A 17,884-nucleotide genomic window follows, 5' to 3' on the forward strand; every position below is an offset into this window, starting at 1 on the left:
AAATGTTCGAATTAACCCGCTCTACATGATCCTGATACTTTTATTTTGCCTCGCTGAGCTTCATTTGACTGGATCTGAACGCTGTGGGTGACGTCTCGCTCACTCAGTCCACTTCTTTATACAGTCTGTGTTTCTATCCTTGTATTCAAAACCCCACATTCCGCACAATGCTAAAAAGTTCCACTCGATAATATCAGATCCCTGCGTCTCTCTGGACTTATCTGGGCTGGTAATAGCTGAGTTGGGCTCGATGAGGTTTTCTCTGGCCTTTTCACCTCGGTTCATTGTGTTTTCTGCAGGGTCACATGGGACAACAGCTACAGCGCACCTATTGTAATGGGGCTTTTGCTTCTGTCAGCGAGCGTGGAATGTCCCAGGGGAGGGCTAACACAGGCTACGCCGCATGCATTGGGTCACACAGCTACTAGACCTATCGCCCACTTTACAACCTGGAACTGGCCCGATTTAAAATGTAAGTACAAACCCGATGTTGGTGGATACGATGGAAGGCGGGAGGAAGTGAGTAGCGATGAGTACCTATGGAGCTTCGGGTGATGGGGATGAAGACGACGCTAGCCAACAGTCAGACAGGAGTTTGTCTTCAAGGGGTCAGTTTAGTCATTCTAGTAGCATGAATTTTTTGGTGAGGCCCACTCTACCTGGAAGAAAACCGCATAGGAGTTGGTATCGTGAGGAGGTTAGCGAACGACACCCGGACGCAAATCAGACTGAGCAAGAACGAGGTAGAGATTGTAACAGCGAAAGTGATTCTAATTCGGACCACAGCAACGCGGTCGACCTGGGAGAAGCATCCAGCAACACGCAAACGGGAACTTTGAGAAACAACAATGGGGGAAGAAGGACTCGAGCGAATGAAACTACAAATGCGACATCGCTGGCTAACCAACCAGCTACAGAAGAGCAAGATGCATTCTGGGACGAAGTAAGATCAGGGGCAGCCAACGTGAGGACATCCCAAACTGTGACAGAAGATCGGGAGAGCAAGGAAGAGGACGCAGGAGAAGGAGGAAGTGGGGTGATGGAGGTCAAAGGTCAAAGGGTGAGCTCGGAGCTGCTCTTGGCTGTGGGTGGAGTGGGGGAACGGAGAACCAGTCGGAGAGAGATAAACCGAGCGAGGTGTGTGAGGAGGAGGCCGAGGAAGAGATGGCATCAGCAGCAGGAGAGTCAGCAGGTGAGGCAGCAGTATGTGGTCTTAGACTGTATGTATAAATGAACATAGTTAACGTGCTAGCCGCTGTGTTCTAAATAGGAAGTGAGCCTGGGCGCGCTTCTGGCTCCATCGACTCTGGCTCCAATTCACTTTCTATTGAAAAACCTGTGGCCCGTCTCTCTGTCATTTTGGTCTTAAAATGTTCGTATTAACCCACTCTACGTATTATTATTTGATTTCGCTATTAATTCGGTAACTCAAGATATGAACATTAATAACAGACAAATCAGATGCCTTCTTTCCCCGAGGTCACTTCTGCTAGTTTTGGCAACAGGTTTGACTGCTATGATACCCGCAGTCAGAATTCCTAATATGCAACTTGGCTCCAAATTGGCCCCTATAGCTGCTGGCCTAAATGAGCTTCCACTTCTTCATACAGTCTATGATATGATTTCACGCAGATTTAAAAGAAAAAAGTATATATTTGTTACTAAGCACCAATATTACAGTAATAACCCAACCCTGAGCACACGGACCAGCTGCTCTGATACCACAAGCCTCTGTTGTCTGTTTTGTCTTCTGATTTGACCAAAGTGAACATTCTGTGTCTCCTCTCCATTTGAGCTAGCTGCGTAACTGTCACACAAGATATATATTTTTTAAGGGACAGAACAAACAAAGGGAAAGAACAAGTGCTGTCATGTAAAATAGTCTGAAGTCACAAACATCTAAGTGTGGCTCATTATGTTACATTAATGGTCCTATATTACACAAAATTGACTCTTGTGAGTTTTAAACCATGTTATAATGCCGTTACCTCCTCAAAAACAGACCTGGAGATGTGTTTTCATTTATTCACACATGTTTGTGTAACCCTTTATTATTAGTCTGTCAACATCTCCAAAGCTCAAAGTGCTCTGTTTCACCTTGTAATGTAACAGTTTTAACAGCTTCTTTCACCTTTAGTTCAGTAGAGATCAGCAATTCCAGGGCAGAAATAATCAAAATGATTCTAGTGAAGGGGTATGGAGTTTAAAAACACAGTGGAGCACTTCCTGTATTACCACATGACATCACGGGGTGGAACAGGGGTGGCCTTGACTATAATCTGATGTGTTAAATTAATGTTGTATCATGTGTGTTCATTAGCATGCATTATCCCAATCTTCTGTTTGCCTCAATATGCAGGTTTGTGTGTTAAACATGTGTAAATGAAACAGAACACAACTCCAGGTCCGTTTGTGATGAAGAAACAACATGACAACATAGATCAGGAAACAGTATAATATGGGCCCTTTAAGATGGACCTGCATGTCTCCATGAGAAGTTATATCTAGGCAGAGCTTTAACATCTCAATGGGGACAAGCAGGTGTCAGACCCTCTAACATAAAGGTTTGTTCACATTCATAGTTTAACATATATCTGGTCTCTTCTGCTTCACATTAGCCAAATGTGCTGGTTAAAGAGGAGGTATTACACTTCTATGGGGTATTAAAGAAGAAGTATTAAACTTATATTTCTTTTGCGCTATCAAAAAAGAATTAGAGTGCATCCCACTAATGAAACTACTGCACATCACATCAGGTTTGTGAAGTTGTAGTGGATTCTTTTTGATCATATTTTTGTATATGGAGAATTGTCATGTGGGAGCATGAGTGATGACCCATTTCATCAACAGCTTACCTTGGAAACAAAACAACAAAGTGCAGAACAAGTTTTTGGAATACAGCAATTAGCTATTAGCAACCTAACCCAGTGCTTTTGCCTTATACTTTACATACATCCTGAGGTGTTTCTACGTGGAAACGATCATGATTTTATGGTGGTGTATTTCTACTTATTTGAATAGCTGGTGTGTGTGTGTCCACTAGAGGAGCTCTGTCTGAATACACTCTGTGCTGGGCTTATGCTGAGGGCCCTTCACCAGCACGAGACAAAGAGGAGGCTGGATGCTGATTGGCTGCTGTGGTGGGTACTGATGTGTTCAATGGAAATGAATCAGATGATGGCCTATACATAAGATACTTGTGTTTTGATATACAGTACAGAGCAGTGTGACCAGCCATTCACACTGGTAATTTTACACTGTAGGTGACCATCAGTAACAGTAGGATTACCATAGACTGTATGCAGAAGTGGACTGAGTGACTGTGACGTCACCCATAGTGTCCAGCTCCACTCACATGAAGCTCATCGCAGCTAGAGCAGTTATAGAGGTGTATTTGGAGCCAAGTTCCATATTTGGAATTCCAACTGCGAGTATCATAGCAACCAAAGAGCCAATCCAGACTGAGACTGTTGAGCAGGGAGTGGACACTTGGCAATGCTGTCAATCAAACCTGTGGCTAACGCTAGCGGGAGCAACCTCCAGGAAAGAAAGTGCCTGATTTGTCTGTTATTAATGTTCATATCTTGATTTATGGACAAAATAGTGAAATAAAAACACCAGAACCATAAATATGAACATTTTAAGACCAAAATGATGAGCCTGATAGCAGCAGTTACAGTGAGAGAGGTGGAAGTTTTTCAATAGAAAGTGAACTGGAGCCAGAGTCAATGGAGCTGGAAGTGCACCCATGATCACTTCCTATTTGGAACGTGGTAACTAGCAGTTTAGTTATGTCCATTTATATGCACGGTCCATGATTATTACTAGCAGTATTTGGATTTTTTGTCATGTATGTAGGTTTTTTGATAATTGGCCCAACCTTCTACCAGTGCAGCGTCTGGTTAGTCCATTGGCAAGTCCAAGCCAGGAGCGCCTATCTATTTGACGTTGCCATAGCAATTAACAATTTAAAACAATATACTATATCTTCTGAATGTGTTCCCTAAATATTGCATATTTCTGGAAGCGGAAACCCATGAATAACAGATCTGACCTGGACAAACCCAGGAGACACGGTGAAAATACTTTATATCCTGATCTAGTCCAAGTTTAGTCCCAGTTTGGGATGTGGAAACTGTGCAAATCTGAACCCACTCTTATTCCCCTTTCTTACAGTTAAAATACGTTTCTTCATGGTGAGTCTTGTTAAAATGGTGGCTCTGTTTAAACAATAAAATAATTCAAATGTTTCTTCTATATTTTTCATCCTAATCATTCACCATGATGAGTTTATAAGTGCTTTTCACAGAGACCAGAGCAGAGATTTGCCATGACAGTATAGCTAAGAACAACTAACATGTCAGTATTGATCAGTATAAGATCTTTTGTGAACCAATCTATTTGTTTTCCCTGAATTTGCCTCTTTTGATCCTTTGACCCCTGGTTTGACCCCTCTCCCCATATAGTTAGCACAGTCCCATAATGTAAATGATTTTCTTCACACTGATCGCCCTTGGAAGGTCAAAGGTCAAAGTTCTGTCTGGCATCATGTTAGGAGGTGGTAAGGAGCAATCAACATTAGCCGTCAGCATTATCCATTAAAACAATAGCATTAGCCCTCTGTATTAACAGTTAGCATTAGCAATTAGCGTACAGTAGATCAAATGCACTGGGATGAAATATTGATGCTAGCTACAGTTTATTTGTGGATGTAAACAGTACCACGGAGGGTTACTGTAGTGTTGAGTCCTTTGTGCTAATGACACACTTGGGGAGGCAGTGCTGTTGAAAGAGAAGGTCCCTAGAGCTCCCCCTGGGATGGAGAGGTGTAATTACCGTGGAAGTACCCCCTCCGGCCTGCTCTCGACGCCCAGGCTCCAAGCAGGATCCTCAGGGAAGAATCGACAGGAAAGAGGCCTGCACTCGGCTCGTACAGACTTTTATAGAGTGAGATGGCTCAGGTTTGGAGATAAGAGACTGAGAGAAATGGTTCAACTGTGAATCTGATCTTAAGTCGTTGAGTTATTCCTCCTGTGTTTACATCATAGCCTGTATAAAGAAGTGGACTAAGTGAGTGTGACATCACCCATTGCATTCAGTGCCAGTCAAATGAAGCTCATCGAGGCTAGAAGTTATAGAGGTGAATTTGGAGCCAAGTTCCATATTTGGAATTCCGACCGCAAGTATCATAGCAACCAAATCGATGGAGCCGGACACCTGGCCATGATCACTTCCTATTTGAAACATAGCTATGTCCATTTGTTTATACAGTCTGTGATTTACATGCAGCAAAAGTCTTGTCATTGTTTGATCTGATGTAAGTAATCATCTTTCTTTCTGTCTGCTCTCACCTGTGCAGATTTGACAAGACAAAATATGAAAAAAGGGGCAAACTAATGTGCAAAGATAAAAATGAAAAAAAGAAAAATGTTAGAAATGATAGTGTAGGGATGCACAGATTCAGCATCTTCTGTCCCGATACTGATGTTGATACTTTAAATATGTTGGATTTAAATATCTGCCGATTCCCGATATCAACCAATACCAGGGCATCTGAGTGAGAATATAATTTATTTCCTTTAAACACAAACAGCATGAAATAAAAAAAATATCCAAATGTGTTTATAACTGTTGTTTATCATTTAAAGTAACCACAGATCAGCTTTGTAAAAATACATGTTTAATATTATGAGATGTTTTGGACCAGCACTGTCCAGTAAATCATCTTTTTACACCAGTTTAGACCAAAATGGGCTTTAAGCACTTTTCACAACTTTCAGAGACCAGAACAGAGATTTTCCACTTCCATTGCTTTTATTTACTCCCACAATGCATCTTGTCTCCATCCCCAATCCTATGATGTACTGAATATTCTTCACACTGATCGTGCTGGAAAGGTCAAAGTTCAAAGTTTTGGTGTTATGTGAGGAAGTGGTGAGGAGCAATTGGCATTATCCATTAAACCAATAGCATTAGCCATCAGTATTAGCAATTAGCGTACAGTAGCTCAAATGCACTGGGATGAAATATTGATGATAGCTACAGTTTCTAAGCTCTTTTCACAACTTTGAGACACTAGAGCAGAGATTTGCCATCTTAGTAATCAACTAACATGCCAATCACACACTTCCTGATTATTGGACAATAAAACGCTTTGTAATTAGATGCAGACAGTACACAGAGGACTTACTTTGACCTCAAGAGCTTTTTATACAGTATATCTGTACTGGAGCGAGACACATTTTGGTCAGAAACATGAAAAAATTAGGTACAGGCCCTTTAAAGATTTAAATGGTTATTTTCAATTCATTGTACTTCTAAATACAACAGTTAAAAAACTCATTGATTCACTGATACGTGTCACCAGGTGTTCTGTTGTTGTAAACTAGTAATGTAATAATAATAATGGCTTACACTTGTAATGCGCTTTTTCAAAGCCGCTCAAAGCACTACACTATAGTCATTATTCATTCGTTTCCACACTTGGTGATGGTAAGCTACTATTTTAGCCACAGCTGCCCTGGGGCGGAAGCAGCCCCTCCGACCACCACCTATCATTCACGCACACAGACAGAACTTGGTCTGAGCCAGACTCGATCCTCCGACCTTTGGGTTGGGGGACCAACACGCTAACCACTGTCGCCCCATAATAACTGAAATATAGTGATATTGTATAGTCAAAAGTCAAAAGTGTCACAATAATATCAAATCATAAATCATTTTGCTTTAACTCATTGTTTTGGTGCAGCAATAAAAACAGAGGGAACTATATAGACCATAATCCTTTGCTGTTATTAAGCACTTTTTTGTATTATGACAGAACCAAAGTCTTGTTAATGCTTTTTAAAAGGAAAAAGCAGCATATTCACAATTTTGTTTCCTCCACAAAATATCGCAATAAATATCGTACCATGAGATCATAGACTGTATATGTAAATGGACATGGGTAACATGCAAGCCGACACCACGTTCCAAACAGGAAGTTATTATGGGCTCCATCAACTCTGGCTATAACTCATTTTTCATCGGAAAACTGTGGCCCCTCTCTCTGTAACTGCTGCTGTCAGACTCATCATTTTGGTCTTAAAATGTTCGTATTAACTTGCTCTACACTCTATTTTTATTTCACTATTGTGTGCTTAACTGAAGATATGAACATTAATAACCGACAAATCAGGCCCCTTCTTTCCCCAAGGTCCTTCCCACTAGCATTAGCAATAGGTTTGATTGACAGCATTGCTAAGCACCAGCCCCCTGCTAAAGCAGCGGTGTGGACGAGAAGGGGAGTCTATTGTGTTGCTGCTGATTGGCTCTTTGGTTGCTATGATACTCTCAGTCAGAATTCCAAATGTGGAACTCAACTCCAAACTGGCCCCTATCTGGTTGAGATGCACATTGTGAAAATATTGTACCAAGAGATTTCGATATCACACCAAAAATCTGATTTAATGAATGGGTCGTCTGATTATTCTATAGTTATTTTGACTAGCCAAGTTGTACGCACTACTGCCCCCACAGGTTGAATTGAGTTTAACTTCAGATTTCTCTTTATTCTGAATGTATTTGGGTTAGGGTTTCAAAAACAAATGTAAGTTTCTATAGTGAATCATCATGAGCTGTATTTTGAGCCATGTTGATAATAAAAAGATGGGATGTTGTGTTATTTCTGTCCGTGTGAGGAAGGGCATCCAGGTGTGAGCCTCAGTCCCTGTACATATTCTCACATACGGCAATACTGTTAAATCAGTCTTTCACCTCTGAGAAAATACTGCTGCTGCTATGGGAAAAACATGAGCAAAGTTTAATTTGACTCAAACACAGGCCTAAGAGTCAGCAGGGATGGGAGAATACTTTGAAAATGTATTTAGTTACAGTATACTGAATCCATGCATTCAAATAGATTCTGTAAAGTGTTCTGATACATGGTCCAGTCAGAGTACTGTGTTCTGATTACTTAGAATACTTTATATTGAATTGCATTATGTTACAGTGTAAAGATGCAACACTGGATTAAACTGTAGGTAGAGAATTTGTCCACTGGTCCAAAGGTTAGAGGTTCAAATCCCGCTCTTGACATAAACATCATCGGTGGAGTGGCCAGATCCACTGATCCACAGGTTGGTGGTGCTGTTTTTGTGTTCTTGGGCAAGACACTTAACCCACCTCTCTCCCAGTATCTGTGCACACTGGTGTATGAGTGTGTGTGTGAATGGGGGAGTGGTTCCTTGATGCATTTTGAGTGTCTTGAAGTAGTAATACCTCCTGCTCTCCTCATGTTCACTGGAGTCTGTTGATGCTTCAAAAGTCGACTCAGAACACTCTTATTTGGTCAAGTGGCTTAAGGCGCAGTTGTTTTTTAATGGCTGCTGTGACGGCCATATTGTTGTATTGACTGTATTAGTTTTATGAGTTTTAACTTCTTGTTGTGAAGCACTTTGTAACTTCCTTGTCTGTTCTGGAGATCTCTCCTTTATTTTATCACTACGTCACTGTCGCTGATTAAAATGATTATCAGTGTATTGTTTTGACAAACTTTTAAATTTTGAATACTTACTTATTTATTCATTTGTTTATTTATTTATTTATTTACTTACTTATGTATTCATTTATTTATGTTGTTATTTATTTATTTACTTATTTATCTATTAATTAATTTATTTCTTCTTATTTTTTTATTTATTTAATTATTTATTTATTTATCTATTAATTTATTGTCCATGCCATGTTCATTGTTCATTTTGTCATTTGTCATTAGTTACAAAATATATGGGGTATTAAAGTGGGGGTAATTTACTTCTATGTATTAACTGGTAACACATAACATATTTAGATCACCATGTTTACTTTTATTGCTTTGAAAATGCTATAATTGCCCGAAACAACGTATCAACATGTTTGATAAGTTTCATTCTGAGTCTCCCTTCCCTTTGCTCCCAGTGCTAAACCACTCCCCCTTCAGAGCGCTATCACATCAGGTTTGTGAAGTTATTGTGTACAGTTTTGTATCATGTTTTTGTATATTTATGGAGAATTGTCATGTAGGAGCCTGGGTGACGTAGGCTTGTGGGCAGACCTTCGTACAGTGCTAACCGTAAGAGAGAGATCGCTAAATTACTCAAACATGCATGGATGACGTCTAAAACCTCTTCAGGCATGTTTTTGATGAGGGAACGATGTTATAATAATAAATTTAAAAAATAATCTTGTTTACCTAACACCTCCTCTTTAATGAGTCAGCAGTATAAGTATTTACCAAGGCCACATCTGCTGCTGTTACGTCACATACAGTTCATTTACAGTTTAAGGTCATTATTTGTGTGTTGATTCTCATGAGGGCTGTGGGTCGCTCCCTCTTGTTCTGCTCCAGTGCTGTCGTATAGCTCTGAACATCTGCTTCATGTCACAGGGCTGATGTGAAATGAGGACGAGCTACAGGGGTGACAGCATTCATGGATTTTTAATGTAATTCCAAATGACCGTTCCGAAGTAATTTTTCATAGAAATCATGTGGGGGCTGGTATTTATCACATTGCAGTGACTAAAATGTGTACATGCACCCTGTTTGTGGGTCTCCATTATGTCAAAACATGTCAGAGTCCCATGATGTAAATCCATTTCTAGACCAACAACATGGGTTAAAGTTCAGATTACATAGGTTAGCTTGCAGTGTAGAAAAGATTGTGTGAAGAAGTGGACTAAGTCAGTGTGAGGTCACCCATAGCGTCCAGTCAAATGAAGCTCATCGATGCTAACAGTTATAGAGGCGAATTTGGAGCTAAGTTCAAGATTAGGAATTCTGACTGTGAGTATCATAGCAACCAAAGAGCCAATCAGGAGCAAGGCTGTTGAAGGTAACGCCCCTGGTATAGCAGAGAGCGGGCGCTTAGCAACGCTGTCAATCAGTTAGCAGGAGCAACTTAGGGGAAAGAAGACACCTGATTTGTCTGTTATTAATTTACGGACACAAATAAAAATACCAGGATCATGTAGAGTGGGTTAATACGAGTCGATGGAGCCGGAACCGCACCCATGCTCACTTCCTATTTAGAACGCGGTAGCTAGCCTAGCGGGTTAGCTATGTCCATTTATATATACAGTCTAGGATAGCAACCTAGAGCAAAGTTGGTATAAATACTACAAAGCTAACTATCAGGTAGTTTGAGGATTTTAAAATTTGGAAACGTTAATGTTATGATTTCTGCCTTATTTGAAGCATGTATCTGTCAGTGTCATTTTCAAAATGCTTCACTCCCCTCTGTAGGGCATCAGACACCATGTATTCAAAAATGACAGTGGAAGTGCTATGATAATAATAAATAATAAATAATAAATAATAAATAATAATATTTGACTGTATTTATTGACTATATTATAATTATGTCCATTTGTCCAGAGCTCCACAGCGGCGCCCTCTAGCAGCAGCAGCAGTAGTTGCGATGAAGAGGAGCTGGTGAGCAAAGGCCTCCTCTGTGCCGTGTGTCTGGACCTGTACTTGTGCCCGTACATGTGCCACCCGTGTAAGCACATCTTCTGTGAGCCCTGTCTAAGGACACTGGCCAAGAACTGCTCATCCAACACCCCCTGCCCCCTGTGTAGGACCACCATCACTCAGGTGTTCTTCCAGAAAGGTCAGAACTCATCCTGTTTGTTATTGTTATTATGAGATCTTCGTCTAGTCCAGGGGTGCCCAAACCCTTTTCACCGAGGGCCATATCTTGAAAAACACGGAGGGCCAAAGTCAAATCAGTACAGTGGATAATTCAGATGGTGCATTTAACATAGTTTTGAATTCATACTTTAAATAAGGCTTGAAATATTAACATTAGGTCTATTTGACAATGCAATGTGATGTTATTTAGGTTATATTGGTAGGATCACTCAAATTTGCCCTAAAAAGTACTGATTATGGTCAATTGGGCCAGTTCACCTGAAGGAAAATTGGTCTGAGGGTCACATTTGACCATAGTTTGGACACCCCTGGTCTAGTCCATTAGCCATTTCTATTGATTCCTTTAAGACCAGATGTGTCAGAACTGAAAAAGCATGATTGGTGCATCCCTAGTTAATATGAACGTGAAAAGCTCATTGTTCAGTTACTAGATGCAGCTGTTAAAGTGTCTTGCCCAAGAGGAACACAGCATCATTAATGCAAGCTGATATTTGACCCTCAACCTCAGAATCAGTGGGCAAACAAATACAGACCAATTTACTGTGAAATTACAAATCCACTTTAACAAATATACCCCAGATTTAAGTGTCCTCTTATGGAAGCCTCCTCTGGTTTGAGATTAGGGACTCAGATGAGACCAGGAAACATGGAGGACGCTCGTAAGGCCCATAGACCGTATCAAGAAGTGGACTAGAGAGGAGCAAGTTTCACATCTGCCCTCTACTGGTAAAAAAAAAAAAAAAAAAAAATCAAACAAACTTACAGATGGTTTTAAAGCTGGGTTGGCTGTGATGTATCAGCGACTTTATAAATAAATGTAGCGTTTACAGCAAAGGAGTTAGACTGTGCCAAGCCAGGACAAATACGCTTCCCCAACCTCTTGAACTTTAGTCGACTGATTACTCTTAACAATAAGATGTAACAATAACTAGAATAACATGAATTCTTACTGTCAATAATATTATGGGCCACCGTAATATAGAACCAGAAGATCCATGGCTTAAATGCATTGTTTTGTTGACAGAACTACATAGACCATGATCCTTTGCTCCATTTCACCGCAGACTACATGAAAACATGTTATTTAGCTCTTTAAGTTTCATCCATCCATTTTCTTCCACTTATTCAGAGTCAGGTCACAGGAACAGCAGTTGAAGCAGGGATTCATAGACTTCCACCACCCCAGACACTTCCTCTCTTTGGATTTCATTACATTCTTTCTGATCAGTCGCCTTGTAGTTCACCCAAAACAATATTTCAGCCCTTTTGTCTTATTAGGTCGGCCATATTGGATTGAACTGCATCCTCTTTCTTTAATCCTCATAATGTCGGTCCATCTATAAATGATCTCCCTGGACGATAATACTGTCTGGGGACGTGTGAGGCTTTGAGGTGCCGTTTCCATGACGTCGAGGACTGTATACTCTCGCACTTACGCACAGTACAGTATTGTGCTTGAGAATAGAGACATGTGATGGAGGACCCAGGTGCGGAGGGCCCACGGGGAGAGGGTCAGACCCGGAGAGCAACCCAGAGCAGATGGGTCACACGCAAGCCAGGTAGAATCAAACAGGACTTTCATCAGAGAGAGAAGAGAGAACACAGAAAGGAGAGAAGAAGAAGAAGAGAGGGAGGAAGGATGAAACGCAAGTCACAACCTCCAGAAATTCAAACGGTTACTATGTTTTCAAAGCTCTACAGTAGTGCCTTATGTAACCAGGGCCAGGTAGTGCTCTGCAATATTTTTATTTATACTTTACAGTTTCATTATTGGAGTAATGGTAGTACTTCAATTTGAGCAGTATTTTGACTTCACATAGTATCATTCTTGGCTTCTCCGCCATTTCTTTATATGGTCAGAGATGAAAGATAAGTATTGCTATTGCAACTACCATCACTAATACTATTACTACTACTACTGCTACTACTACTACTACTACTACTACTAATACTACTACTACTACTACTACTACTATGACCAGGACAAGAAGTCGCACATGGGCCCCGCTCTAATATAAATGAACAGAATGATGGTCCAATTCTACCACCCTGCTGCTGCTACTACTACTGCTACTACTAGTAATACTGCTGCGGTATCTTTTGGATATTAAAGGACCAAGGATTCCTACCATATTTAGTGCGGCTCATCATCGTGGTTAGGTTTTATTATATTGTAGGAACATACATTTATACAAACTCTTATCTCGCTCTTGACATAAACATCATTGGTTGAACACTTCATATTCAAAATACCCACCATTTGCTTTGTCGAAAAATATGTAGTAGAGTTATTTCACCCTGTTTATTTACTACATAAAGTAGTTTTAAAATAAAGAATAAAACACTGGATGAGAGGGTGAGTCCAAACTTTTGACTGGTCGTGTAGGTGAGTGTGTGCTAATGTGTGTGGTGAAATCTTTGTGTGTAATCCTACAGTTGTCCAGGTTTGTCCCACCCGTAGTAAAACTCAATGTTTCGCTGCTCAACCCAGGGGTGTAGTACTACATTCTAGTTCTGGGCCCTCGGTAAAAATTATCTTGGGGGCCAACACTACATATTGTCTTATGAAAAATGCATAGTACAGACTTTGTGAGGGTAAATAATACTCTTTACTCACCCTCTCAACCGAGCTGCTTCTTCAGTAGAATTTCTGGTAAAGTGTGTGTCTTTCACAGAGCTCAACCAGACGGTGAGGACCTTCTTCCCAAAGGAATATCTGTCCCGGAAACAGAACTTCCAGAGAGCGTCTTGTTCCAAATGGCCTCTACCCAGCAGGAGGCTCTTCCGGATGTTTGGAGGTCAGTTCTTCTCAAGTGCTGTCAGCAAACAAACGTCAGATAGACTGTGTTAAGATTTGTATTTGAGTACATTTAAAGGGCCCATATTACACTATTCTCTGATCTGTGTTTTAATGTTGTTTCCTCATCACAAACAAACCTAGAGATGTGTTTTGTTTCATTCACATATATTTAACACACAAACCCTGCATATTTAGGCTGAGTTCTTCTCTCAAACTGAAAACACTCCGTTCCACCTTGTATTGTCATGTGGTAATACAGGAAGTGCTCCACTGTTTTTTTAAACTCCATACACCTTTAGTAGAATCATTTGGATAATTTCACCTCTGAAATTGCCCAGTCTCTACTGAACTAAAGGTAAAAGAAGCTGTTAACTTGAAAACTACTTCTTCATGACATCACAAAGTGGAACAGAGCATTTTAAACTTTGGAGATATTACAGACTAATAATAAAGTGTCACTCAAACATGTGTGAATGAAACAAAACACAACTCCAGGTTTGTTTTTGAGGAGGTAACAGCATTATAAGATGGCTTAAAGCTCACAAGTCAATTTTGTGTAATAAAGGACCTTTAAATCTCATTTTAAGTGTTACGTGACTTGTGCCATTCCTATTCCTTAACAAAATCTACTTACTATTTTGTCACTATGTAAAGCTATTTCTAAAGCACATTTGTAAAGGAATGACAGAATATCTTTAAGAATCCACTTAATTCTATCATTCTAAGATGTGAACTGCCTGGCATACAGCTCCTCATGTGGTTAAGAAGAACCAGCCAAAATCTCAAACTTCACTCTACAGAAAAATTTGATTCTTTCAACTGGACAAAGATTTTACAGTGAAGACCCTGAGCCACAAAGTAATGTGGTCTACTCCAATCAGTGTAGTGAATACTACAGTGAGCTTTACATTGGAGAAACTAAACAGCCTTAAGAGAATATACCATCACCGTCGAAAGAGCAGCTCAGAGCCACAGTCTGTTCTTCATCTCCATCTCAAAGACACTAATCACTCCTTTGAAGAGAGTGAGGTACAGATCTTAGCCAAAGAAAAGAAATGGTTTGAGAGGGGAGTCAAAGAGGCCGTTTATGATAGCAAAGACAATCTATCTTTAAACAGGAATGTTAGCCTTCGACATCGTATATCTCCTATTTATAACTCCATCCTCAGACCTAAATCTAAACAAAGAAAACAATACAGCTGCCAGTCTGCTAATACGTGTGAGAACTGTCATGATAAATTCTATATCCACTTAACATTCAATACATAACAGATGGGACGATGATTTCTACTCACTGAATACTGACTATTTCTGAATAGTCCTTGACTACTTCCTGTATACTTTCTAGATACTTCCCAGATACGTCCCAAATACTTTCTGAATCCTTCCGGGATATTTCCTGGATACTTTCTGACTACTTTCTGGATACTTCCTGGATACTTTCTGGATACTTTCTGACTACTTCCTGGATACTTTCTGAATACTTTCTGGATACTTCCCAGATATGTCCCAAATACTTTCTGAACACTTCCTAATCCTAATTCCTTAATCTATTTTTCACCTGTCCTGGGACAACAGGTGGAAATTGGTACTTTAGCATTAGTACATCTTTCCTGCTTTTTTAAGGTCAGTGTAATATTGTGCACTGTCCCTGTTCAAATAAAAGCATACCATACCATACCTGGATACTTTCTGGATACTTTCTGGATACTTTCTGGATACTTTCTGGATACTTTCTGGATACTTTCTGAATGGTTCCTGACAACTTCCTGGATACTTTCTGCATATGTTCTGAATACATCCTGGTTAATTTCTGGATACTATTCTAGTTTTTAGACATAGATAATCATGAGAGCTTATATTAAAAGTTCTTCTCCACTTCTTCCCTCCTCTCTCCTCCTCTCTCCCTTTCTCCCTCTCTCCTCCCTTTCTACTCCGCCCTGTTGTCCAGTTTTTAGATATAGACCATCATAAGATCTTGTATTTAAGTTCTTGTATATAAATTCTTCTCCACTTCTTTCCTCTTCTGTCCTCCTCTCCTTTTTCTCCACCTCTTCTCCTCTCCTCATACTCTCTCCTCCTCCCTTTCTCCTCCTCTCTATTGACCAGTTTTTAGACGTAGACAGGTTTAAAGTAGAGGCTGAAGTCTGCATGTGTGTTAAATCTACAGAATCCAGTACAGACACAAATGCCACTGTTATTCAGTGAGATACAAGATTTGTTTGTGTAATATAAATCCACTTTCACAGGTTTCCCGAGACAGTGGAGTCCAATAGCGCGGCGCAGGTTCCTCCCTCAAGGCGGGGCACTCCGGGTGGAACCCCTGGACCCCTTGGAGCTGGGGGACCTGGGGGAGCTGGAGGAGCTGGGGGAACAGTCGGCTGCGGGATGGAGGCTGGACATGGACATGGTCATCATCTACATCTACTCTGTGAACTGGATCATCGGGTTCCTCGTCCTCTGCCTCCTCTGCTACATCTTCTTCCCGTCACTGTGAGGATCGCGGTGTGAGCCCTCGGACAGGCTGGCCCAAAGATTCTCCTACACATGGGTTATTCAGACTGTTGCCATAGAGATTAACAATGTAAAACAAAACAGACCTCAAAATGATGCAGATTCTGGTAATGGGACACCCTCATGACAAGACTGAAAGAGAGAAAAAGTTGACATTTAAAGTACGAATGAAGTGAATCGGTGAATCGCAGCTAATGAATCAAACATTCTGGACTAGAGGCAGAGTCAAACCTGCCATGTGCTCAGAGAAGAGGCTTGTGGCTCTGAAAATGACACAGGAAATGTAAAATTTTGAGAATGAAAAAAAATTTAAAAAGGGATGTACCGATCCAGCTTTTTCAGTTCAAAAATCGATTTCGATATTGTAGCATTAAGTATCTGCCGATCCTCGATATCAACTGATACCAGAGCAGAGACTGAAAACAAAAGTAAAATAAGACAAACTGGTCCACATGTGTTATGGTAAATGGGCACATTTTTATACAGCGCTTTTCCACCTTCAAGACTCTCAAAGCGCTTTACACCAAGAAATCACTCACCCATTCACACACCGGTGTACAAAGACACTGGGGGCGAGGTGTTAAGTGTCTTGCCCAAGGACACAACACAGCACCGCCAACTAGTGGGACAATGGATCTGAGTGCTCTACCAATGATGTTCACAGCAAGAACGGGATTGGAACCGGCAACCTTCGGATCAGTGGACAAACACTAAACTGAACTACTGTCGCCCCATGTTGCTGTTATTTATCTCTCAAGTAATGACAGAACAGCTTTGTATAAATAAAAGTTGAAACAGTGTGAGACTTTCTGGGTTGACTACGACCAGTGAATAGTCTCATTACATGACTTCATACGTCCAGCCAGGATATCGGCTGAATCGAGATTTGGAAGTTGATATCTGATCTAGAAAATCTTTCAGTAGCTGCACCGATATCAGACACCAGTATCAGATCGGTGCATCCCGACTGAAAATGAAGCAGCAGCAGTGTTTTTAGCAACATAAAGCTAACAGACAGATGACTGAAACTCTCTCCAACACAGAGTCTGGAGTCTGGACAGACGACATCTCCACAATCTATGGGTCAGTCATATTTAACACTGACGGGGCAGTTAAAATGAATATGGTTCAAATTCAGATTTCTGTTGTAATACGGGGAGTTCTTGGGTCTAGTCACTAATAAAAATGGTCATGTTCAACATTTGTGCATTTACCTTTTGGATATTTCATGATAAAGTCCAATGAAATCTGGCTCTTGCGCCCCCATCTGGCAGTTTGACATCATCACACTAATAATCTGAAAACCCCCAACAGCAGAACGAAGGAGGTTTAAGTAAAGTCACTCATTTAGCCTCATGATGATCCACAAACAGCATCAGTCTGACTCTGTGTCATGTTTCTGTTGGGATGCACATGATATTTCAGGCTGTGCAATGGATTCTGGGAATGCTTGACCTTTGGACTCACGCAGTGACCAAAGACTTCACCAGATCACTGTAAATGTGCTGGTTTCACTCTGAACACATCATATTTCACTTACACAGTGTATGATTTTGGTTTTGTGCCTCAGATGATTTAAACATATTGAACCAAAAGCACTTTCTTTTTCACAATAATGTTTTGATCATTTTAAGCTGATTTACATGAAAACAAAAGAAAACACTGTTTGAGCAGATCCTACATGATCCCTTTATTTACTCATGTTACAAAAATGAAATTAAAATATGTTGTTTTTTTGTTGTTTTTATTTTTATTTGGGTTTTATGGGTTGTATTTAAAGTAGTAGAGAAAGATTCTGTTCATTTTACAAATAGCTAAACATCACACTGTGTAAACCTGCAGAAATGTACCCACTTTATGACAAATCTTCACTTAAGTCCAGGAGTTTGTCTTATATTAAA

The 17,884-nt window shown here is 40.4% G+C and overlaps 1 protein-coding gene across 1 annotated transcript; it reads left to right on the forward strand.

Moving 5' to 3' along the window:
• Positions 1 to 344: 344 nt before the first annotated feature.
• On the forward strand, positions 345 to 15,966 carry rnf180a (ring finger protein 180a). The gene is made up of 4 exons (XM_033972565.2): positions 345 to 1,192; positions 10,394 to 10,628; positions 13,345 to 13,467; positions 15,719 to 15,966. The coding sequence occupies exons 1-4, from the start codon at positions 530 to 532 to the stop codon at positions 15,964 to 15,966; spliced, it is 1,269 nt and encodes a 422-aa protein (XP_033828456.2). The 5' UTR covers positions 345 to 529.
• The last annotated feature ends 1,918 nt before the right edge of the window (positions 15,967 to 17,884 follow it).

This window comes from Periophthalmus magnuspinnatus, chromosome 9, assembly GCF_009829125.3.
Source record: "Periophthalmus magnuspinnatus isolate fPerMag1 chromosome 9, fPerMag1.2.pri, whole genome shotgun sequence".
Lineage (NCBI taxonomy): Eukaryota > Metazoa > Chordata > Actinopteri > Gobiiformes > Gobiidae > Periophthalmus > Periophthalmus magnuspinnatus.